Genomic DNA, 25,412 nt, shown 5'->3' with positions numbered 1-25,412 from the left:
CATCTTCACAATAATTCTTTATTATTCCAATCTTGAACTGCGCGCGTTAAAGTGAATTCCTACATCTTTCCGTATGAGCACTTATTTTCCTTAATTTATTATGATGATTGTTCCTTTCTATGTGTGTCGCTGTCAGCGAAATATTTTCGCATTCGGAGGAGAAAGTTGGTTATTGAAATTTCGTGAGAAGATCCATCCCCAACAAAAAAGCCTTTGTTTTAATGCTGTCCACTCCAAATCCTGTATCACGTCAGTTACATTCTCTCTCCGTTTCTCGATAATACAAAATATGCTGCTCTTCTTTGAACTTTCTCGATGTACTCCGTTAACCCTATCTGGTAAGGATCCCACAGCACGCAGCAGTAAGCAAAAAGAGGACGGACAAGCGTAATGTAGGCTGTCTCATTAGTAGATCTGTTGCGTCTTCTAAGTATTCTGCCAATAAATAGCAGTGTTAGTTCGCCGTACCCACTACATTTTCTGTGTGTTCATTCCAATTTAAGTTGTTCGTAATTGTAATTTTTAGTACTCATGTGTATGACCTCACACTTTGCTAGTTTTCGCACAGTGCAGATATCTTTTCTAAATCGTTTTGCAATTTGTTTTGATCTTACGATGACCTTACTAGAAGATAAGCGACAGCATTTTCTGCTCAAATTGTCTCATAAATCGTTCGTATAGATGAGGAACAGTACATGGCCTTAAACACTACCTTGGTGAACGCCGTAAATCACTTATCTTTTATTCAATGACTTTTCGTCAGTTACTACGAACTGTGACCTCTGTGTCAGGAAATCACGAATTCAGTCTCATAATTGAGACGATATTCCATAATTAGGCAATTTGGTTACAAGCAACTTGTGAGGTAAGCGTGAAAAGCCTTCTGGAAATCTAGAAAGACGGATCCCTTGTCAATAGCAATCAACATTTCGTGTGAGTAAAGAGCTAGTTCTGTTCCACAAGAACGATGTTTTCCTAATTCGTGTTGACTGTGTGTCAACAGTCTGTTATCTTCGAGGTAATTCAAAAGGTTCTAACACAATATATGTTCCAAAATCCTGCTGCATATCGACGCTAATGATATGGGTCTGTAATTAAGTGGATTACTCGTACTGCCTTTCTTGAATATTGGTGTGACCTGTGCAACTTTCCAGTCGTTGGGTATGGATCTTCGTCGAGCGAGCGATAGCATGTGATTGTTAAGTATGGGGCTGTTGCATCAACATACTCTGAAAGGAACCTAATTGGTACACAGTCTGAACTGAAAGATGCTTTCATTGAGTGATTTAAGTTGCTTCGGTACTCCGAGGATATGTTGCCAGCTGTTCTTGACTCAAAATCTGGAATATTTACCTGGTCTTCTTTGGTGGAGGAATTTCGGATGGCTGTATGCAGTAACTCCGCTTTAGCAGCATGTCACCGATAGTGGTTTCCATTGCCATTGTTTGGCACTTTTTTTTCGTTGTTTCTGCAACAGTGTTTTTACCCGTTTTGTGTACCAAGGGGATCAGCACTTGTCGTTTTTATTTGGCATAAATCTCTCAAATGCTGTCGATACTATTTCTTTGAATCCAAGCCGCATCTGGTCTACACTTACCGGTACATTGTTAATTTAGATGCAGTGGAGGAGGAAGGCGTCAAGTGAATTTTTATCTGCTTCTTTGATTAGGTATATTTTTCGTTTCTTTTTGGAGGATTTCGGAGTAATCCCTGTATCCGTTTTGGCGCTCGTTATTAGCTGCTAAGAGGTCAAGTGTGTTTTCACAACCGTTTGCTATTCGAGTGGGCTCATGAACTAACTGCTCGAAATAATTTTCAGAGAACGCGTTTAGCACAATTTCGGATGATGTTTTTATGCGTAGCTCTGGATTCAAGTATGTATTTTCGCCAACATATCGAGGGTGTATTAAAGTCACCACGAAATGTAATTGTATGAGTCGGATACGTGTTGAAATTAGACTCAAGTTTTCTTTGCACCTTTTATCAATTGTATCATCTGAGTTGGGAGGACGGTAAAAGAATCCAATTATATTTGTGTTCCGGTTGCCAGGAATGACCTCTACTCGCACCAATTCACAGGAACTATCTACTTCAGTTTCGCTATAAGATAAACTACTACTAACAGCAGCAAACACGCAACCGCCAACTGTGTTTAGCCTATCCTTCCTGGGCATCGTTAGGTCCTTCGCTAAAATTTCGGCTGAACTTATCTCCGGCTTTAACAGCTTTCAGTGCCCATATCGATTTGAGCATCGGTGCTTTCTATTGGCGCTTGGTCCGCAGTTCGTGGTCTCGCGGTCGCGTTCTTGCTTCCCGGGTTCGATTCCCGGCGGTGTCAGGGATTTTCACCTGCCTCGAGATGACTGGGTGTTTGTGTTGTCCTCATCATTTCATCTTCATTCATGAAAGTGGCGAGATTGGACTGAGCAAAGGTTGGGAATCATTATTGGCGCTTGCAGCTCTGGTACTTTCCAACACAGCTGCGACAGTTTACAACTGTTATACCGATGGTTGCTAGATCTGAGTTCTTTCTGTGTTCGATCTGCACCCTTTGACACTGAATCCCTTTTTGTGTTTCGCCGAGACCCTCTAAAGTAAAGAACCGAACAGTCTTAAGTCACACAACCTATGCTACCCGAGTAGCCGCCTCCTGCGTGTAGTTGACTCCTGACTTGTTAAGCGGAAACCGAAACCCGACCACACTATGGCGCAAGTGGAGGCATCTGCAGCATACACGGTCACAGAACCGTCTGAGCTTCTGAATTAGATCTTCCACTTGGGTCTGTACCAGACGTTCTGTCGCCTGTGGTGCAAATGGTGAGCTCTGCTAGCATCTTGCAAGCAAGACTGGCAGCCTTTACCACTTCTGAAATTTCCTGACAGATAAAAACTGTTTGCCAGACCGAGACTCGAACTCAGGACCTTTGCCTTTTGCTGGCAATTGCTCCTTATTCCAAACTTCTGTGAAGTTTGGAAGGTAGGAGACGAGGTACTGGCAGAATTGAAGCTTTGAGGACGGTTTGTGAGTCGTACTTGGGTAGCTCAGCCGGTGGAGCACTTGCCTGCGAAAGGCAAAGGTCCCGAGTTGGAGTCTCAGTCTGGCACACAGTTTTAATCTGCCAGGATGTTTCATACCAGCACACACTCCGCTGCAGAGCGAAAATTTCGTTCTTTAGCACTTCTGTTAGCCACTTGAAACCAGAGCGAATCTCTTATGATCCAAAGCGACACACATCATTGGCACTGATATGAGCCACCACCTGCGTTTGGCTGCACCCTGTGCTCTTCATGACATCCTGAAGGACCCGTTCCAAGTCTGGAATGACACTACACCCAACGTGCACACGGACTGCACAGTGGTTTTCTTCCCTTCCTCGGCAACCATGTCCCGAAGGGCCCCACAACGCGCCTAACATTGGAGCTTCCAACTACCAGTTATCCGACCTTCCGTGATTGACCAGATCTTGCAGACAGAGAGGTTTCCTCTGAAATAGGAGAAGCAACTGCATCTGGCTGAGGGATGGTGTCGGCTACAGATAGCACCTGGAACCTGCTGGTGTCAGACTAACTGGGGAGCCGTTACGTTCGGCCCCCTGGGAAGCCTTTACCACCTGCCACGCCCCGAGGCAACCTCCCTCTCAACCACGGATGAGGGGTCAACCTCAGTGCGAGCAGAATTGGGCTGGCCGCCTCTGCCGACCGATTGGCAGACACAGACGTTCTGGACGTCCGCTGGATTTCCGCCGTCAGCCCACAACAGTGATGCCCATCCACTGCAGCTTCAAGCTATATAACCAAAGCCAGCTTCGGCTCACGTCCGCGCACAGCACTCACAGTCCCTATCCATACTTAGGCGGTGGAAAACAAATCTACACACAAACAAGGGACTATCGACATGCGTTATGGAAACTTTACAGTGGGCACTGAGGAAAACGCAGGAACTGTGCCCAGGGAATTAGTTTAACATGCAGAGATTCAAAGACTGAAGTACCAAAGCACTCGTGAGAGTAAAAAATTCATTTTTGGTTAGGAACTTGTCACAAAATCGGTTTACTTTCCGACACAAATGAAAACTCGAGAACTGTGCGTATTAAATAAACAGACAAAACCCGGCCGTTGTGGCCGAGCGGTTCTAGGCGCTTCAGTCTGGAGCCGCGCGACCGCAACGGTCGCAGGTTCGAATCCTGCCTCGGGCATGGATGTGTGTGATGTCCGTAGGTTAGTTAGGTTTTCTTTAAACAAATCATTTCACAAAACATATGACCATATATTTCAATTTTTTTTTTTTTTTTTTTTTTTTTTGCATTTAGTTGCTACTAAACTGATATTACGCATGTCCAGACGGTGATAAGGGTCTGTAATATTGAACGTACGTTCTGAGCAACTGTTAATTCATATTCACTTTAACTAGTGTACCAAAACGCTTTTATTCAGTCCTCGGATGGTGCATGAGCTAACGGCATTCGGCACGCCTCCTTTCAAGCCCGATCGTCACGTAATATTAACAACATGAGATGTTTCTGAGGACTAATTTTGTGGTCCATAATTACAATTATGTCGTAGGATGGAAACCAACATCTGCTGCTTTCAACAAACATTTATTACTTCTGGTCCAAAATTTAGAAACCACCTATGCACCACAGCTGATATTTACTACTTTTTCTTGCCTGATGAACATGACTTTGTTTATAAACTGGTTGGTAAAGCCAGTTGACTGTTGTCACAGCAAACACCTATATGGCTTAGTGAATAGGTACGATGTATCGTCTCAAGGTAAATTTTATCGCTAATTAAAGTTGAATTACACAGACAAGGCATATTGCCCTAGGGACCACAATGACCAGACTAGTAAATTCTATTCCAGCCTCAAATCACACAAATGATATCATTTCGAAAATGCGCAACACATTCAACACGACACATCTAGAGGTACTACACAAATGACAAGTGTAACGCATGGTGAGGGAATAATAATTAGGGTGCAAACGTCAAAATTTTAGGTGTCCATATGGACGAGAATTTAAAATGCAAAAACATATTTTGGGACTCCTAAACCAATTTAGTTTAGCCACACTTGCAGTCTGAATCATTGCAAATCTTGGTAGAGACAAATCAGTAAGTTGACGTATTTTACGTATTTCGTTCAATAATATCCCGTGGAATAATGTTCAGGAGTAACTCAACGTTAAGAAGAGAAAGTGAGTAGAAATGTGCCATAATAATATGTAGTGCTCACCCACGATAATGTCGTGGACATCTGTTTAATTTTGACTACTGCGTAACAGTATATTTATTCCCTCATGATGTAAATAATTCAGTGCAGTTCAAAAGGAACAAGACGTTCATCACTCCATATTGTCTTTTGCATAAAACGGGGTCCTCAGTGCTGCCACAAACAGTTTTGCTCACTTACTCAATGACGCAAAATGTCTCACAGACAGCAAAGTTAAATTTGAAAACAAACTGAAAAAGTTTCTCCTTGACAGATCTTTCTATTCCGTAAAATAATTTCTAGTTTTGTAATCTGTGAAAGGTAATCGGCAGGAATTATTAACTCACAACAGTACTAAGATGGCGTGCTGAAACGTAATGCCTCCGACCTTTTTATGTGAAAGCTCCTATTATTTTTAAAATGAAACATTTTATTAACATTCAACATCTTTAGTCTTCATGCGTACATCTTTATTTCTCAACATAGTCACTCTGGCGACGAACACAATTCTGCCAACGAGAGACTAATTTGTTGATACCGTCACTGTAAAATGTTTGTTGTCAAAGCCACAACCTCACCTCAGCAAGCATCGCTTCATCACTATCGAAATGAAGTCATCGAAGGTGTTCTGTAAGTTGGGGCCAAGTCGGAAGTGTGTGGAGGATCATCGCTAACAGTTGCACACGTCGCAGCGCTCGTATGTGGTGCGGCATTGATATACCGAAGGAGAGGGTGCTCCGTGTGTGGACGAACTCTTCGAATTCTAATCTCGATTACAGCACCCTGTTTCTCACGTTACACACCGCCATATCTGACGCTACACTTCGAAGCCCTCAAGTGGCAGGGGTTGCAACTTGCCTCAGTGAAGTGGGAAAGGCGCCCGAGTAATATGGATGACGTGCAATACCTGAAACGGTATTGCGAACAGAATAAAAAACTCGTGGGCTTTACTTTTCAGCACGCTCTCGGAAGAAGAAAAAAAAAAAAAAAAGGCTAGACGGTCAGCATGTAACCATATTTACATGTGAATGTGTAATGTGAGTGTAAAAAGAGGCGCTGCACATTATTACGGGTAATCGTACAAATGATCCACGGAACATGACACTAACTTATCGGTTTGGACTAATTATAATTATCAGATCATCGTCAGGTGATTTGAGACGTTACATAGTAAATCTTCCGAAATATAGCTGAACAGTTCAGGAGATATGTTCACATTTAGATAATTGATATGTCTCACTTCTTTTGTATTGCTCAATTGTACTTTGAAGAGTTACTGTGAAACGTACTCAAATCGTCTGATGATTTGCTAAGAAATAAAAGTAGTAGTTACGCCATTTTTATGACCTGAGGCTGAAATATGCAGGGTGTTTGAAAAATACTTATACACGCTCTGGGGGACAGGTTCCGTACTTCAAAACATAAAAAAGTTCATGTAAACATATGTCCGAAAATTCTTCGTTCTCGAATTATTAATGACAGTTTATAATTTAAGTGAACGGAGCTCATAAACACATTGATTCTAAACACGCACGCACTCGTTGAATCATGGACTGCTGCACCCTTTTAAATACTGCATCCGAATGGTTTCGCAAACTTCCAAGACACAGCGATGTAGAGTTTCTGCATCCTGGTGGCCTGCTGCATAGACCACTTACTGTTTAAGGTGTCCCCAGAGATAATAATCCGAAAGATTGAGGCCGGGGGAATGTGCAGGTCATGGAATTGGTCATCCTCTAGCTATCCATCCTTCATGGTAGATGCCGTCACTGCATCTCGAACACTGAGATTGAAATGTGCTGGATCTCCATTATGCATAAACCATATGTTTCTTTGTATTTCCAGGGAGACATCTTAGTAGATCTTGGAGCGTGTGCTGAATAAAGACACTGTAGACAACACCTTTGCGACGATACACAGCACCAAAGGTTGAGTTACTCGGCTGTCTGTGGTCTGGAAACGCCGTCTGATACAGCCGTGCGGTCTGGTGTCCATTACCGTTCACGCGGCGGTACATAAAAATCGTATCTGCGTGCTCACGAAATGAATATGCTGCCACGTTTGAGCAGAACACTTAGCTCACTGCCTGTAGTACATGTACACAATGGACACGTTGTAGACAGACGAACGACGAATGTAACCAAGCCTTCATGGTAACACAACGCCAGGTAGGAGACAATGAGTCAGACGGATGTAATTGTTGGATTGTATCTGGAAATCATTAGTAACTCGAAAACGAATGATTTTAAAAATGGCTCTGAGCACTATGGGACTTAACATAGGAGGTCATCAGTCCCCTAGAACGTAGAACTACTTAAACCTAACTAATGTAAGGACATCACACACATCCATGCCCGAGGCAGGATTCGAACCTGCGACCGTAGCGGTCACGCGATTCCAGACTGAAGCGCCTAGAACCGCTCGGCCACTGCGGCCGGTGAATGATTTTAGAACAACCGTTTATCTGAACTTTTCCCTTGTTTTGGTCTAAGAAACCCGTCCCAAAGTGTGTAACGTTAATAGAGTTTGGTCAGCGACAAAACACGACTGAAATTAATAGATTACAACCCTTATGGATGTTTTTAATCCTGTATTGACGAAATTAAGAATAGCATGGCTGGCGATTTAGTTATTTCCTAGCGGTAAACCCGTCGCACAGGTTCCACTGTTTATTCATGATTTGGCAGATTTACCTTTATTTACCCTTTTTGCTGGACGTCGTACCATCGCCACATTCGACATTTAAACCGGAGGAAAGTAGTGTGTGCCATGTGTCTGTAAGTCGCGTAGTCTTTGTTCTGTATGCCATCGAATTTTAACTGCTTGTGTATCGTGTTTTCTGAGGCGAAGGTCTAGGATCAACCCAGAAATAGCCTTAAAGAGTGTGAGAAGTCGCCTAAAAATCATATTCGGGCTGGCACATTTACCAGACTAAATTCTCATCTGGCTCACCACCAGCCTTGAAAGTAGTAAAGCTATACGAACAGGTCTATGGCGGGCAGATTATTATGGTAAAGTTTCTCATCTACTGTCAGGGAAATGTTTAGTTATGAAGAATAGTCGTGTATCCATGTCAGACTGTCGGTAATACTAAAAATCCAAACGTTAATCACTGTTAGCACATTTATTGGTCCAACCTTCTGCCCTGAAACTGTTGCTTATATTTACAGCGTTTTCCATTATTCTTCACTTTCCATAAATGAAAACTGTTTGTTGACGCGAATTAGATCGATCTTATAGTGGTTTATTCGTGTAATTTGTAGAGCATCATCTTCAGAATTGACTTCCTCTAGTGACAGCTTGGCAGTTTTTCGAATGACAGGTAGGTTAGAGATACTGAAGTTGTCTACAGGTAGCTTTAGTTTTCTGGCTTGAAACTGGGTCCTTACTTTGCCATAAATAGACGGTTTGCGAGTAGAATTTTTCACTTCATATAGACGACGTTTTCTGCAAAGGGTAACATTTTGAAATGGTGCATGATATGCGAGGTTCTTGTCTCTACTGTATTGGACGTAGAAAGTAATTTTACATATTTTTCATGCTAAACTACACTGAAGAGCCAAATAAATTGGTTGTTGTTGTTGTGGTCTTCAGTCCTGAGACTGGTTTGATGCAGCTCTCCATGCTACTCTATCCTGTGCAAACTCCATCTCCCAGTACCTACTCCAGCCTACATCCTTCTGAATCTGCTTAGTGTATTCATCTCTTGGTCTCCCTCTACGATTTTTACCCTCGACGCTGCCCTCCAATACTAAATTGGTGATCCCTCGATGTCTCAGAACATGTCCTACCAACCGATCCCTCCTTCTGGTCAAGTAGTGCCACAAGCTCCTCTTCTGCCCAATTCTATTCAATACTTCCTCATTAGTTATGTGGTCTACCCATCTAATCTTCAGCATTCCTCTGTAGCACCACATTTCGAAAGCTTCTATTCTCTTCTTGTCTAAACTATTTATCGCCCACGTTTCACTTCCATACATGACTACACTCCATACAAATACTTTCAGGAACGGCTTCCTGACATATAAATCTATACTCGATGTTAACAAATTTCTCTTCTTCAGAAACGCTTTCCTTGCCATTTCCAGTCTACATTTTATATCCTCTCTACTTCGACCATCATCAGTTATTTTGCTCCCCAAATAGCAAAACTCCTTTACTACTTTAAGTGTCTCATTTCCTAATCTAATTCCCTCAGCATCACCCGACTTGATTCGACTTCATTCCATTATCCTCGTTTTGCTTTTGTTGATGTTCATCTTATACCCTCCTTTCAAGACACTGTCCATTCCGTTCAACAGCTCTTCCAAGTCCTTTGCTGTCTCTGAGAGAATTACAATGTCATTGGCGAACCTCAAAGTTTTTATTTCTTCTCCATGGATTTTAATACCTGCTCCGAACTTTTCTTTTGATTCCTTTATTGCGTGCTCAATATACAGATTGAATAACATCGGGGAGAGGCTACAACACTGTCTCACTCCCTTCCCAACCACTGCTTCCCTTTCATGCTCCTCGACTCCTATAACTGCTATCTGGATTCTGTACAAATTGTAAATAGCCTTTCGTTCCCTGTATTTTACCCCTGCCACCTTCAGAATTTGAAAGAGAGTATTCCAGTCAACATCGTCAAAAGCTTTCTCTAAGTCTATAAATGCTAGAAACGTAGGTTTGCCTTTCCTTAATCTTTTTTCTAACATAAGTCGTAGGGTCAGTATTGCCTCACGTGTTCCAACATTTCTACGGAATCCAAACTGATCTTCCCCGAGCTTCTATCAGCTTTTCCATTCGTCTGTAAAGAATTCGCGTTAGTATTTTGCAGCTGTGACTTATTAAACTGATAGTTCGGTAATTTTCACATCTGTCAACACCTGCTTTCTTTGGGATTGGAATTATTATATTCTTGAAGTCTGAGGGTATTTCCCCTGTCTCATACATCTTGCTCACCAGATGGTAGATTTTTGTCAGGACTGGCTCTCCCAAGGCTGTCAGTAGTTCTAATGGAATGTTGTCTACTCCCGGGGCCTTGTTTCGACTCAGGTCTTTCAGTGCTCTGTCAAACTCTTCGCGCAGTTTCGTATCTCCCATTTCATCTTCATCTACATCCTTTTCCATTTCCATAATATTGTCCTCAAGTACATCGCCCTTGTATAGATCCTCTATATACTCCTTTCATCTTTCTGCTATCCCTTCTTTGCTTACGATTGGTTTTCCATCTGAGCTCTTGATATTCATACAGGTGGTTCTCCTTTCTTCAAAGGCATCTAAATTTTTCTGTAGCCAGTATCTATCTTACCCCTAGGGCTATATGCTTTTACATCCTAACATCTGTCATCTAGCCATCTCTGCTTAGCCATTTTGCACTGCCTGTCGCTATCATTTTTGAGACATTTGTATTCCTTTTTGCCTGCTTCATGTACTGCATTTTTATATTTTCTCTTTTCATCAATTAAATTCAATATTTCTTCTGTTACCCAATGCTCTCTACTAGCCCTCGTCTTTTTACCAATTTGACCCTCTGCTGCCTTCGTTATTTCATCACTCAAAGCTACCCATTCTTTTTCTACTGTATTTCTTTCCCCCATTCCTATCAATTGTTCCCTTATGCTCTCCCTGAAAGTCTGTACAACCTCTGGTTCTTTCAGTTTATCCATGTCCCACCTCCTTAAATTCCCACCTTTTTGCAGTTTCTTCAGTTTTAATCTACAGTTCATAACCAATAGATTGTGGTCAGAGTCCACATCTGCCCCTGGAAATGTCTTACAATTTAAAACCTGGTTCTTAATTCTCTGTCTTGCCATTATATAATCTATCTGATACCTTTTAGTATCTCCAGGGTTCTCCCATGTATACAACCTTCTTTCATGATTATTAAACCAAGTGTTAGCTATGATTAAGTTATGCTCTGCGCAAAATTCTACCATGCGGCTTCCTCTTTCATTTCTTATCCCCAATCCATATTCACCTATGTTTCCTTCTCTCCCTTTTCCTACACTTGAATTCCAGTCACCCATGACTATTAAATTTTCATCTCCCTTCACTACCTGAATGATTTCTTTTATCTCATCATACATTTCATCAATTTCTTCGTCATCTGCAGAGCTAGTTGGCATATTAACTTGTACTACTGTAGTAGGCGTGGGTGTCGTGTCTGTCTTGGCCACAATAATGCGATCACTATGCTGTTTGTAGTAGCTTACCCATACTCCAATTTTTTTTATTCATTATTAAACCTACTCCTTCATTACCCCTATTTGATTTTGTATTTATAACCCCGTATTCACCTGACAAAAAGTCTTGTTCCTTCTGCCACCGAACTTCACTAATTCCCACGATATCTAACTTTAACCTATCCATTTCCCTTTTTAAATTTTGTAACCTACCTGCCCGATTAAGGTATCTGACAGTCCACGCTCCGATCCGTTGAACGCCAGTTTTCTTTCTCCTGATAACAATGTCCTCTTGAGTAGTCCCCGCCCGGAAATCCGAATGGGGGACTATTTTACCTCCGGAATATTTTACCCAAGAGGACTCCATCATCATTTAATCATACAGTAAAGCTGCATGCCCTCGGAAATAATTACGGCTGTAGTTACCCCTTGCTTTCAGCCGTTCGCAGTACCAGAACAGCAAGGCCATTTTGGTTGTGGTACACATGCCTAATATCGTGTAGGGCCCCCGCGAGCACGCAGAAGGGCCGCAATATGACTTGGTATGGACTCGACTAATGCCTGAATTAGTGCTGGAGGGAACTGACACCATGAATCCTGCAAGCTGTCCATAAATCCGTAAGAGTACGAGTGGGCGGAGAAAGCTCGTTGCGAGGCAACCCGTAGATGCTCATTAATGTTCACGTCTGGGGAGTGTCGTGGCCAGCGGATGTGTTTAAACTCAGAAGCACCTTCCTTTAACCTCTCTTTGGCAATTCTGGACATGTGGGATGTCGCATTGTCCTGTTGGAGTCGCGAAAGTCCGTAGGAATGCACAATGGACATGAATGGATGCAGGTGATCAGACAGGATGCTTACGTACATTTTACCTGTCAAGAGTCGTATCTAGACGTATCAGTGGTCCCATTATCACTCCAACTGCACACGCGCCACATCATGGCAGTGCCTCCGCCAGCTTGAACAATCCCCTGCTGACATGCTGAGTCCATAGAGTCATGAGGTCGTCTCCATACCCGTACACGTCCATCCGCTCGAAACAGTTTGAAACGAGACTCGTCCGAACAGGCATTATGTTTCCAGTCATCAACAGTTCAATGTCGGTGTTGAATTTTGTGTCATGCAGTCATCAAGGGTACACGAGTGCCCCCTCCCTCCCCCTTCGGCTCCGAAAGCCTATATCGATGATGTGTCGGTGAATGGTTCTCACGCTGACACTTCTTGATGACACAGCATTGAAATCTGCTGCAATTTGCGGAAGGGTTGCACTTCTATCACGTTGAATGATTCTCTTCAGTCGTCGTTGGTTCCGTTCTTGCAGGATCTTGTCTGGCCGCATCGATGTCGGAGATCTGATGTTTTACCGAATTCCAGATATCCGGGGTACACTCGTGAAATGGCCGTACGAGAAAATTCCCACTTCATCGGTACCTCGGAGATGTTTTCCCATCGATGGTGCGCCGGCTATAACACCAGGTTCAAACTCACCTAAATCTTGATAATCTGCCATTGTAGCTGCAGTAAGCTATCTAACAACTGCGTCATACACTTGTTGCCTTATATAAGCTTTGCCGACCGAAGCGCCTTATTCTGCCTGTATTTGATTACGCATGCCTATACCAGTTTCTTTGACGCTTCAGTGTATTTTATGCACGATACTACTATGCATTTTTTCACGTCGAATGGTCGCAGATAATAGAACCACAAACCACTGTTCCGCCGCCGTCAGGAGAAAGGTCCCACAAACGTGTGTCTCGCTGTATCAAATTTAAGCAAACACATAACTCAGGTGTGGTTCTTGTCTTTAATTTTATGGCAATAGTATGAAGTGGTCAGATTGTTGACTGTGAGCACTGATGCGTACTATAAAGCGATTCCAGAAGGACAATACTGCCCATTGAACTTCGTCTGGATTAATCACAGCAGAGGCTCGTGTTTACAGCATTTCACGCCTTCGAGAACTGTCGATTTTTCCTTGTAGACGTCACGTTTTAATTTTCCTCACAGATAAAATCCTTCAGATGTTAATCCCGATGACTTGCAGGCCATTTTATGTTTCCCTAACGAAATGAAATCCAACAATCTGCAGAAGTTATTAAAGAGCTATAATTATTTGTGCGGAACGGGCGCGGAACATCCGTCCTGTTGGTGCTGTTTGGACTCCCCTCTGTCTAGTGGGGTGTCTTCTAATAACGGCAAAGTATATACATTTTAAGATCTGCATATAATAGCTATTTAGAGCCTCATGAATAAAACTGAGATATATAATGTGATTCTTGAAGAACCTTCACCGCGTGTTGACAGACCAAGAGTGCTGATAATCCACTTGTCTGTGATAGCGTGGATTTTCGACTCTTTACTATTTGGTAAGTTCACGCATATTATGTCGACGAAATTCTCTTCGGAGTCTGTTCCCACCTCCACACAAAGAAGTACGTAGTACCATCAAAATAAGTCAGCGATATAACTCGGTAGCTATAAACGATGAAAATTATTAGAGTACGTCAGAAAATTCTGTTATTTTGCTCATGTATTGTATTACAGTATATCTTCCTATGTCTCATCATGATTGTACCTGCAGCACATTATCAGAGTTCACAGATGTTTGGAGCGCCAACAATGAAACGATACGCAGGTGAATTAATGCTGATCAAGACGTGATCGACGCAACGAGATTTCACTTACAAGGAAACCACCCAGAAATCTGATTTTTGTAGTTTTTCTTGTTTATGGTAGGTGAAGTTCAGAACTCGAATATCTGTCCCACAATGTACCTTTCAAAAATTCTCAAGAAAATCCACTTTTTGAAGTTTCCGAGTATCTAAATAGTACCGTAAAGTAAGGTAGGTTTTTCGACAGGCAGTGTGGGTGTGTGGTGAAATGCACGTCAACAAAGTGCGCGGTATTGGTTCGATTCCCGGCCAACGCAAATTTTTAAGCAAAGATGTTCGAATATTTCCATGTATCGTAAAATGCGTTAAGGTGAAAAAAATCGGATGTAGTCCAGACTGGTTATCGCTAGTTTGAGTCTCGTTTCAGTCATTATTTTTTCGTTACTCTTTTCTTTCAGTTCAGTATGAATATAAATTTCGTCGATTATATGCTAATTAACACATCTAATGTTTATTTTTACGAAAAATGCACATCTTTTATTTATAATTACATATGATATACAAAAATCCAGTTTCCATTGCAAATATAAGTTCTTAATACCGATTTTCTACTAAAGATTGTTGATAAAATTTGTTTCAGTTGAAGAAAAACCTTACAAACTAATTTTTTTTCATGTTTGTCTTTTTCTTTTCACGGATGTGCACGTAGATCATGCATCTTCGTTTAAAAATTTACTATGGCCGAGAAACGAAACAGCGCCGCCCACATGTCTGCAAATACTCTGCCACAGCGCCGTGCTGACTGCCGCAAAATCGATCTTGCGTTAGGATTTTAGAGTCGTTGAAAAAACTTCAAAATCAATTTTCTCGAGAATTTTTGAGAGTCGCGTCGAACTGCGCTGTTTGTTTGACATTTGAGTTCTGAACTTCACGCATCATTAATTTCCTTCGCTCGGGGAATGGATGTACGTTTTCGTGTTCATCTTTTATCACAAAGACGCGCAAGTCGCCGAACTGGCATAAAGTAGAATTACTTGCACCAGGCCAAACAGCGCCCGGCCAATAATGCCAGCCATCATTTTATTTCAATAAACAGGATAATTCATAGCTGCATGATAGGCAGAAACAATCTAATATACTTAATTTGTTGGAGAATCGGCATAATTGATCGATCCGTATGGCAATTTTGTGCTGTGAAATTTGTCAAATTCAGAGTGGCGTGGAGGACGTTGACTCATTGATACATGTATTTGAATACTATGACACACAACATTAAGAACTACATAAATATAGTCACAAATGTACAGAGAAGTGATGTCAGTAGAGAACATGCTCTGTTCGCCATTTTGTATTCATATTCCGCACTACTTACTGGTACAAATCCTTGTCCATTGTGTTGTACACTTCCATAGTGCGGACGCTTTGAGTTCCATTAGATCTGGAGGATGCTGACGTAAAATTTCTTGTTATATCCCCACAGACAAATATTTACAGGAGTTGATGTCGAGTCTGTGAAGTGGCCAAATTTGACCACAGTGGAGTCGCAGAGGAAAATGGTGAGACAGCACCCTTTTCACCAGACGTTTCGCACAGAAAGCCGACAACAGTTTTAGCCGTGTGTGAGCGGATTCCATTCTGCATAAACCACTGTGTGTGCGTTGGAAGTCGAGTGGCGTGAAGTGTAAGTAGAAACTGATTTCGCAACTTACCTAGCCTATGCACCGTTCGGAATAGAGCGTTTTATCGAAAAAAAAAAGGCCTCGTTAATCTGTGGCACGAAATGGCAGCCCAAACAGTACGTTTCAGAAGGCCTACACATTGACAACAATGGGAACTTTTAAAAGATGCCAGGTCCGCTGTCTGCATCTTTATTCAACAGTTCACATTTAAGTGCTTCGAAGAGGGGTCATAGAACCGTTTCGGACGTCTCTTAACGTTCCACTCTGAAATAGCACGCGGAAAAAATGAACACTTACATCTTTCCAGGCGAGCTCTGATTTCTCTTGTTTTGTCACATTAGTTTTTTCACCTTTAGCTGGTGGGAGGGAACAAAATAGTTCGCTATTCAGAGGAGCAAGTTGGTTATTGTAATTTCGTGAAATGATTTTCCCTCAACTCAAAAGGCCATTGCTTTAATGACTGACAATCCAACTTGCTAATCTTATTCGTCCCTTATTTAGTGACAATTAAACACGAACTGCCTGTATTTTAACTTTTGTAATGTCCCCCATCAACCCTGTCGTGTAAACACACAGCGCAGCGATACTCCAAACGAGGATGGACTGGCGTGACGTTGGCAGTCTCTGTAGTACCTTTGTTGCATCTTCTACGTTTTCTGCCAATCTAACACAGCCTTTGGTTCGCCTTCCCCAAAACATTTTCCATGTGTTTTCCATTTCAAATTGTTTGTAATTCTAGCCACTTTGTGTTCAACTGAATCGACTCTCTTTAAATGAGGTTTGTTGTGTAACATACATATTAGTCATTTGGAGGACGTCACAGGGTCAGTAACCAGTTTTCGCACCGTGCAGATGTGCACGATGTAACGGGTATAAGTACAGATATTTTTCAGCACAACGAAAACCAGTCGAAAGTTGCAAATTTCACTTTTTTTATTCACTCGATGACTGTTTTCGGACCGAGACCTATTTTCAAATCATCGGAACATAGTAAAAAATGGTATTTCCAAAAGTATAAAAACCATGTCAAAAATGTGCAAACGAACAGTTACAACGCATACAAATGAGTTATCTATATGCGCTGTAACTACTCGTTTCCACATTTTCGGAAATACCATTTTACTGATTAACAGAAGTTGCTGATCCACATCTATTCCAGCACACTGAAGGTTCGCAGATATTTTTAGTGGTGACTGAGGACAGTGTACTGTACAGCAGTACATCAGTATTTATTTCATTTACAAGCTAACAATTATTGCTGTTAGGAGTGGTATGTTTTTAGGTTTGGTAGCACCTGTGTACCTGTGGCAAAAGCAAGCCATTAATCCCCATTTTCCCCTGAGCAGCAGGTCGGATGTTGAAGTGTGGACGGAAAATAGTGACTCTAGACTGACAGGCGTATACCACTTAATGGTGCAGTTACGACCGTGCAGAAAACATCAGGTCGTAAAATTTGTGATGTCTTTATTGGAAGACTGTTCGACGCAGAGAAAAAACAACCAACACACTGATGTCCGTACGTTTTAAGGTATCACGTACGAAAATACATTAAATGTATTCGTAATTGTATGGACAACCCTCAGCTGTAGAAAGGAATGACGACAATGAAAATTTGTACCGGGTTGGCATTAGAAACCATGCATGCATGTCCAAAGGAACTTTTCCTCGTATTCAGAATAACACAGGCACGGCAGTATCATGTCATACATATAAAAAATTTTCACTAATACCCATTAAATCCTGTATTGTCTAAATCATTTCTGAATTCGTTTTGATCTTCTGAAGACTTTACACGGTAAACGACAGCAAAATCCCCCAACAATACAAGAGAGAGATCCAATCTGACATTTCATAATCCGTCCTAATTTTTTCCATGGAACGAATACAACCAACCTAAAGCACTGAGTCAAAATTTTAGCTGCCAAGACATCTTGTAAGTATGCTGTCTCTGTTTTTAATGGCGTATTTCGTTGGGAGCTGCCGTACGGATGGAGAAAAGTAGCCCTAGCGGAGCTGGAGTAGAGTGCGCGAGCGTAAACAGGAACCGCTGTTGCACGCAAATGAGTAACTTATAGCCTTTTCAAAAACTTTCAGTAAGTATCAGCAGCTACAATTTTGACAGCACCTGTCTTGCGATGTATTCATTATGTCTAAAATAAATTCAGGACATGTTGGAGTGGATTATTGTCTTGTAAGAGGGCTGCTTTGCTTAGATTCTCTCTTAAATTGATTAGATAATGTTAAGAACAGCAGAGAGCCGATAATACTTCCTTGGGGGAACCCGAAGTATAATTTCGGTTTCACAAAATGACTTACCCTCTGTTTCTATGAACTGAGACCTTTCTGATCGGAAATCACGAATCGGGACACACAGCTGAGACGATATTTTCGTTTTAATTATGTGTCAGTCAACAATTTATATGTACTGTACTATCAGTTCACATGAAATAAAAAATATATACTGGTCACCAGTGGAAGTATACTACCGTATTTTGCCTCTTCACATTGAAACCGTATATGAACGGTTACAGAAATGGGGAAATCTGGGAATAACACTAGCAACAGTTCCTTTTTAGGAAAACAGAAGACGGTGCCGAGGTAAAAAAGAAACTAAATAAAAACCAGAATACGATGAAAATTGTAAAAGTTTGTTAAAAGCAAAGCAAGTCCATCACATAGCGGAAGAGTAACATTGTGCATCGAGTGGGTAAACATTTCACAATGTGTTTCCATTACTAGAGATTAATCAAACGTAACTAGACTTACGGTTACTTGAAATTAGTTTCTAGAAATATGAAACAAAAAGTTTGAAATTTTATTTCTTTTAGAAAATCTGTTACTCTTTATAGCTGCAAAATAATTGTAGGTATTGAGGCACATTACTTACACTATGTTATGAATTCTATAAGAAGAGATTAGATAAGACAGGATAAAAGCTACTTCCAGAAACAGATTTCCTTTCTTGCACCCAGCAACTTTCCGCCATGCAACTTTGTCACTGTGTTACTATAAATGAAGTTTCTTCAGAAAATACAGCTTGATCACATGAATACCATAAGGGAGGTGGGTCCCACGGACATCAATGAATTCTTTTATTTGTCGTGAAAGGTTCGTAATGTACAGTGTTCCGTAGAGTCCATCAAAAAATGAGAACCTTCTGGTATTTGGCTCGAGTCTAGAAAAGAAATACCTAAACGCACATTTAACAGAAAATTGACCATCGGTCCAGTTATACCATGTATCCACTATCGTAACCAATGAATATTATGTAAGCTCTGAAATAGGAGTTTGTGCCTGAAGTATGTGAATGAATTGATATCACAGTAGGCTGATTGTCCCACAATTTGCGTAAGATTGCACCATGTCGGTAAACTGAACGAGTACGTGACACCTTAACAGAGTACAGCCACTTCTGCCCCTCCAAATCAACATCTAACACTTGATGTTCACTGTGTTACTTAAACCCAAACCTCCAGATGTTAAGACCCTCAGATCGGTACCAAACATTGTATGTCGATAGAGTATCAACCAAAACTCCCATTTAGTTCGTACTATGTCTGTCGTCTAGCCGAACGAGCGTAAACGTTAATAAAAAGAAATCCAGAACAACGGAGCACATCAAAAGCATAACTGAGAGTAAGCAGCACATGTTTCTTCCGTGGGGAAGCTGCTAGAGCTTTAGGTCCTCGTATCCCGGGTTGAAACAACAATGACGACAAATTTTTTTACTGTATTATGCGTGAAAGTGTTACATGGGACAACATGTTTATGACATGTAAAAGAGCCGTTGAAGTTCACAGCAATGTTCTCTTGGCAGTATGCTTTCGCTTCTTTTCTTAGAACGTAGTAAACCTATAGAGTACATTTATAGTAGTAGTTATAAATAAACAAAATAAAGATCAGTAGTAAGAACGTAGCGTTCAACTTGCAAAGCGAAAGCAGACTGCCAAAAGAACATTGCTACAAGCTCTGTAAAGTTCTTTTACATGTCAGGAAAATGTTCTCCCCTATAACAGTTTCACGAGTAACAGTTAAAAGAAGTTATCAGTGGAATTTGAACGCGGGACCTTTGCTACGAGGACGGAACGCTCTATCATCACACCCACGCGATATCTACAATACAATTACTTACAGATACGCTTTTCCTGTGCTCCGTAGCTTTGATGATACTTTTAATTATCGTTTACACATGTTCTACCGGGCGACAGCACATATGACGAACTAAATCGGTGTTTTGATTCATACTCAATCAACATACCACGTTTGGTACCGGTCTGAGTGTCTGACATCTGGAGATTTGGGTGTTAATGTGCCAGTAAAAAGCTTTGCGCAGATGACCATTATTACGACTTAATGATCTTTAGACAGGCTTACGAAGTTGGATATGACTTGTCCCTTTCTAATCTTGCCGCTCGACGTGTAGGCTGTCGACACAGGTTTACAGAACATTTTACTTTACATAAGAATATCACACACTTAAAACTACGGTAAGCGAGATAGTGTTCGAGATACGAACAAAAAATAGGGTGGGTGAACTTTTTTAAAGCAGCAACTGCTGACGCTACAACCATCTGATGTGATATGTCCGATAGCCCGATCCGTGGAGACAGGCAGGGTCAAGTTGGAACACTTTCTAACATGGCAGTCAGCGTTCAGAGATGAGGTTGTGTTTAGCGAATCTGTCGTGCATCATGTGTTTCGAACAACGTTGATAGCATTATGTTCTGTTTCAAAAGGCAAAAAGGTACCAAAGAAACTCATAAAATATTGAAATTGATGTATGGGGATAATGTGTAACACTGAAGACTGTTTACGAGTGGCATGAGCGCTTTACAAGCGGAAATGAGTCTTTAGAAGGCATGCAACGTTCGGGACGTCCATTAACCTCAAAAACAGAAGAAAACGTGCAAAAAGTGTCAAAAATTATTCAAACAGGTGAATACTATTCTAGAGTTTACGGAAGAACTTAGCATCTCGTGCGGGTTCGTGCAAAGCATTTTAACCGATAATTTGCAAAGGAGACGGGTGATTCCAGAATTTGTTCCTAGGCTTTTGAGTGTTGAACAGAAGGAAAATCGTGTCAGTTTGCACGAAATTGAAGGATCGCCTTCATCCAGATCCGTATTTAATGTCCAGAATTGTAATTGGAGAAAAAAATGGGATCTAGAAGATGAGATGAAAATTCAGAGTTCGCAATGGAAAATCAGTGAGTCTCCTCACCTTAAAAAGGTGCGCCAGTCAAAATCGAATATCAAAGTCATGATAATTGTTTTGGATACTGAGAGTGTAGTGCGATCAGTTTGTTTCCGGGGGAACAACTTTAAACGCCGAATTTTACAAGGGCTTACTGCAACGTTTGTGAAACGATGTATGAAGAAAGAGACCAGAAAAATATACCCGTGGATATCTTCTTCAGACGACAACCGGCCGTGTCACACCTCGCTTTTGATTCGCGAGTTTTTGACCAGAAAAAGTATTCATGTCTGTCACATCTTACTTAGGCACCATGCGACTTCTGGCTCATCCCCAAAATTAAAACCGTACTTAGAGGAAAACGCTGTGACATCATTCCTGACTTTTAGGGGGCCACGACAGAGCAGCTGAACGCCCTTTCAAAAGAAGCCTTTCAGGAATTCTTTCATTCATGCATTCAACGTTGGAATAAGTACATTGCTAGGTCAGGACAGTGCTTTGGAGTAATTTAAATGAAATTCCATGTAAGCTTATTACTTTGTTTCTAATAAAATTATTCGCCGTACTTTTTGATAACACCTCGTTTGTTTCTCAGAACGGCGTTTCAGGCAACAGTGAAACTGCACCTTTGTAATCTTTTAAGTTTCTGTCTTAGTTACTCCAGCACAGACATTGATAATGTGCCAATTTTCACAACATCTGCGAGTTACTGACACTATGATTGGGTATACACTACGGCACCAGATTAAAAACACGAGAGAGAAAAGAGTTTTCATCGATACTTCGACTGCATTATTTAACGGCTAATGTAATACTGTTCAGAGTGATAACGGGAATTCAGTGTTAACGGAGTTTAATTGGAATTGTGGAAAAAAGATTACTTTTCCAAATACAATACGTCTGCATTCTGCGATATTCAGATTTTCTGCATTTCATCGCATCTTCGTTCAAGTGGCGAATATTTTAATTAACATTCATAACGTTACGCGCGACATTTTCCGTAGTTACAATTTGAAAATCTTACGCTTTACACTTCAATAATTTGAAAACCACATAATCCCACTGTGATTGTCTGTTGGAGAAATTTGGAACACAATAGTCTCTCATCGTTATGAAGACTAAAAACAGAAAAAATAGAAAGCCTTAGTTCTTCGTTTTAGAAAACAAGGAGAGTGCGTCGACTCATACATTTGCCATGTTCAGCATTAACTATATAATTTAAAGAATTTTAGTATGTGAAAATAGTTGCATGGTTTTTGCATGCGCATTTTCAGGAGGCGCCAAGATGAGTGTCATCATAAGACTACAAAACCTGCCATGGTCGGCAAATGCTCTCGACATCCGGCAGTACTTCCGCGGCCTGTCCATCCCAGAGGGCGGCGTGCACATCGTGGGCGGCGAGCAGGGCGACGCCTTCATCGCTTTCAGGTGAATACTGCACATCAACCAGTGATTTTATTGGTTGTTAACTGGCAACGTGGTGAGGACTCCCAGCTGTGCTGACAACAGTTAACGAGCAAGGATTTGTTAAGTAACATATTCTTCTCGAAAAAGGCAACAAGAATTTTATTGCAGCAATAGATCAACAAAATTATCCTTGTAATTGTTGGGACTTTAGATGACAGACAGCCCCATAGAGATATCCATTGAACCCAACAAGGGCTGTATCTCCGGATAGCCGTACTATGTATAAAACTATTGAAGAAAGAAAGGCTGTGAGTAAAAAAAAATGAAGATTACGAGTATTTACACTGTATTGCATCCCCTGTCCAATCTACTGTATTAACATGTAGACCGACAACTAAGCCGGCTGCATCTGCACGATGGGCCATGGTGTTTCAAGGCATTTGGCACAGGTAACATTTCAGAATGACAAGCAAGCTGAAGCAGATCAGAAAATGTCTACTTGGATTTCTGTACTGGATTGCCTTACACACTGTTGACAGCTGGTGACATGTAATCAAAGAACTTATTGTCTGCGACCAGAACATATCGCCATACATCCGGTCAGTCACTGATAGATATGATGAGGAATCAAACCAAGAAACTAGTTTTAATAATGAAAACCACTTGCAGACGTGTTATAGCACAGAGTTTTTGTTTTCAGAATTTGATTTTTCTATGTAGTAATTTACGATACACTGTTCAAGTTCAGTTAAACAGTCACAGCATGTATAATTATGAAAGTATGGTTCTCCTTTGAGCTCCCACAATTTCTTTAATACCGATGCTTATTTCGGTGAATTTCGTCATCTGTGGATTCGTATTACTTTCTTCATGCCACATGTTGATGCTTATGTAACTGTCTATGATTTGCAGTACCGTTAATACTTTGCTTCAGCTTGGCATTTTTTCTTACGCAGTGTCAGGACCGAGCGAGGTGGCGCAGTGGTTAGACACTGGACTCGCATTCGGGAGGACGACGGTTCAATCCCGTCTCCAGCCATCCTGATTTAGGTTTTCCGTGATTTCCCTAAATCGTTTCAGGCAAATGCCGGGATGGTTCTTTTCAAAGGGCACGGCCGATTTCCTTCCCCATCCTTCCCTAACCCGAGCTAGCGCTCCGTCTCTAATGACCTCGTTGTCGACGGGACGTTAAACAACACTAACCTAACAACGCAGTGTCAGCATTTAAGACATACGCTGCCAGCTGAATATTTACTAGATATTCCGCCAGGTGAATATCTCGTAGAACAGTGATACAGTGCGTGTTAGGAAGTTCAGTTTTCATAGAAGCATAAAAACATGGAAAAACAGAAAATGATAAACTGGAGCAAAATATCAGCTGTACTGCAAATGGCAGACAGCTGCACAAATATCAATATGTGGTATTAAGAAAATAAAATGAACTTACTGATGACTGTGAAAGTTCGCCGAAGCATGTATGGATGTTAAAGAATTGGTGTTTTCGCAAGGCAGAATAATATTTCCACAATCATTTATTTGAAAGCAAACACTGTCAAAATTTGCGTTTAAATTACAAGGTATTCGTCACAGCATATTTTTCAGCAAGATGTGATAATATTAAAGGCAAGAACCATGTTTCTTCGTATTTATTCACACTGAAGGGTAAGTATACATCGTCGGTTTCCTGGCAGCCATCTTTAGAAGCGAAGCTCAGCAGCTCCGGGGTCCATGAGTCATCTCTAGAATTTTAAGTCTAATAGCACACTCAGCTTTCATATAACCCTGATGGATAATGTGTGATGCAAAACAGAGATTTTCTTCTGTGTAAGTATTGTACTACGATTATCGGTGTTTGAGTTATTCCCTGTTTGATGATAAATGATCTGATCCACAGTGCATCAAAATAATTCCAAATAGTTTTGGTGTTACAGACACGATAAATAGCTCTAGCATATTTTCTTTTCACGTATGTATGCAGTTGTAGAGGAACCACAGCGTAGGAGCAGGAAAGTGTAATAGATGATAGTTTTTCATACCCATTTTCTACGAAAATGGCTCTAGGTTATTGCGTGTGCTCATAACTTTCGGCTTCTGTTTGGGTGAAAATTCAGAAGGATATGTTTTGTTAGTCATAGTTATTTCAGTCTTTTATGAAAGATCGTTATGAGGTATGGACCTCAAGCGTCATTACTGTTTAATAGAAAGATGGCTATCGAAGAAGTGAAATCTATGTGACCGTAATTTATAGCGGGTGTCGTCCGATGATTGAACACGCAGCTGTACACATGTATTTTTTTAACAATGCCAACTAAGTAAACCATAGAAGAACACAAACAAACATTCTGGAGATAATACAGGCAGGATGCTCGGAGGTCTTCACTTTGAGTAGCAACCAATCGTTTTGCGTATACTATGTAGAGCTTTGAATCACACGAATTTGAGGAGGGAAGGCCTTATATGATATGAGAAACATGTATAGATATGTTTGGTGACACTGTAATCAAAAGTCAGATAACTATCATGATTCAGTAGTGTGTAGTAGTACTGCCCAATTAGTGCAGTAGCCAGAGTTTTGCGTTAGAGTAATAGGGTTCAAGAAATCAATTCCATGTCCAGGTGTGCCATTTTTTATTTTATAACTTTACACTGCATGATATATTATTTGGTTTCCTGTCCGTTAAAAATCCGTTTGCAGCTATGCTGAAACAGACGTGAGAGTATAATGAAAGACATGTTATCACTGATAGTATATTTAGAATGTTACATGTGGCTGCAAATACTCATTGCAGTATGCATGTTTAACATCTCCATATTTATAAGTTTTGTAGTTTTATATAGTGTGTGTGTGTGTGTGTGTGTGTGTGTGTGTGTGTGTGTGTGTGTGTGTGTGTTATCAACACAAAACATCATGACATTTATGCCTACTGTAGTAATTACCTACACTATGTGATAAAGATATCCGGACACCCCCAAAAACATAACGTTTTTCATATTAGGTGCATTGTGCTGCCACCTACTGCCAGGTACTCCATATCAGCGAGCTCGGTAGTCATTAGACATCGTGAGTGAGCAGAATGGGGCGCTCCGCGGAACTCACAGACTTCAAACGTGGTCAGGTGATTGGGTGTCACTTGTGTCAAACGTC

The 25,412-nt window shown here is 41.1% G+C and overlaps 1 protein-coding gene across 1 annotated transcript in view; it reads left to right on the top strand.

Moving 5' to 3' along the window:
* LOC126260824 (RNA-binding protein 12) overlaps positions 1 to 25,412 on the top strand; it is a 106,099-nt gene that overhangs the window by 48,001 nt on the left and 32,686 nt on the right. Inside the window, exon 3 of the mRNA XM_049958211.1 lies at positions 22,135 to 22,288. Coding sequence (XP_049814168.1) covers positions 22,146 to 22,288 — 143 coding nt within the window. The 5' untranslated portion in view covers positions 22,135 to 22,145. The remainder of the gene's footprint in view (positions 1 to 22,134; positions 22,289 to 25,412) is intronic.

Source organism: Schistocerca nitens, chromosome 5 (assembly GCF_023898315.1).
Source record: "Schistocerca nitens isolate TAMUIC-IGC-003100 chromosome 5, iqSchNite1.1, whole genome shotgun sequence".
Taxonomy (NCBI): domain Eukaryota; kingdom Metazoa; phylum Arthropoda; class Insecta; order Orthoptera; family Acrididae; genus Schistocerca; species Schistocerca nitens.
This window is presented reverse-complemented; position numbering and strand designations above follow the sequence as displayed.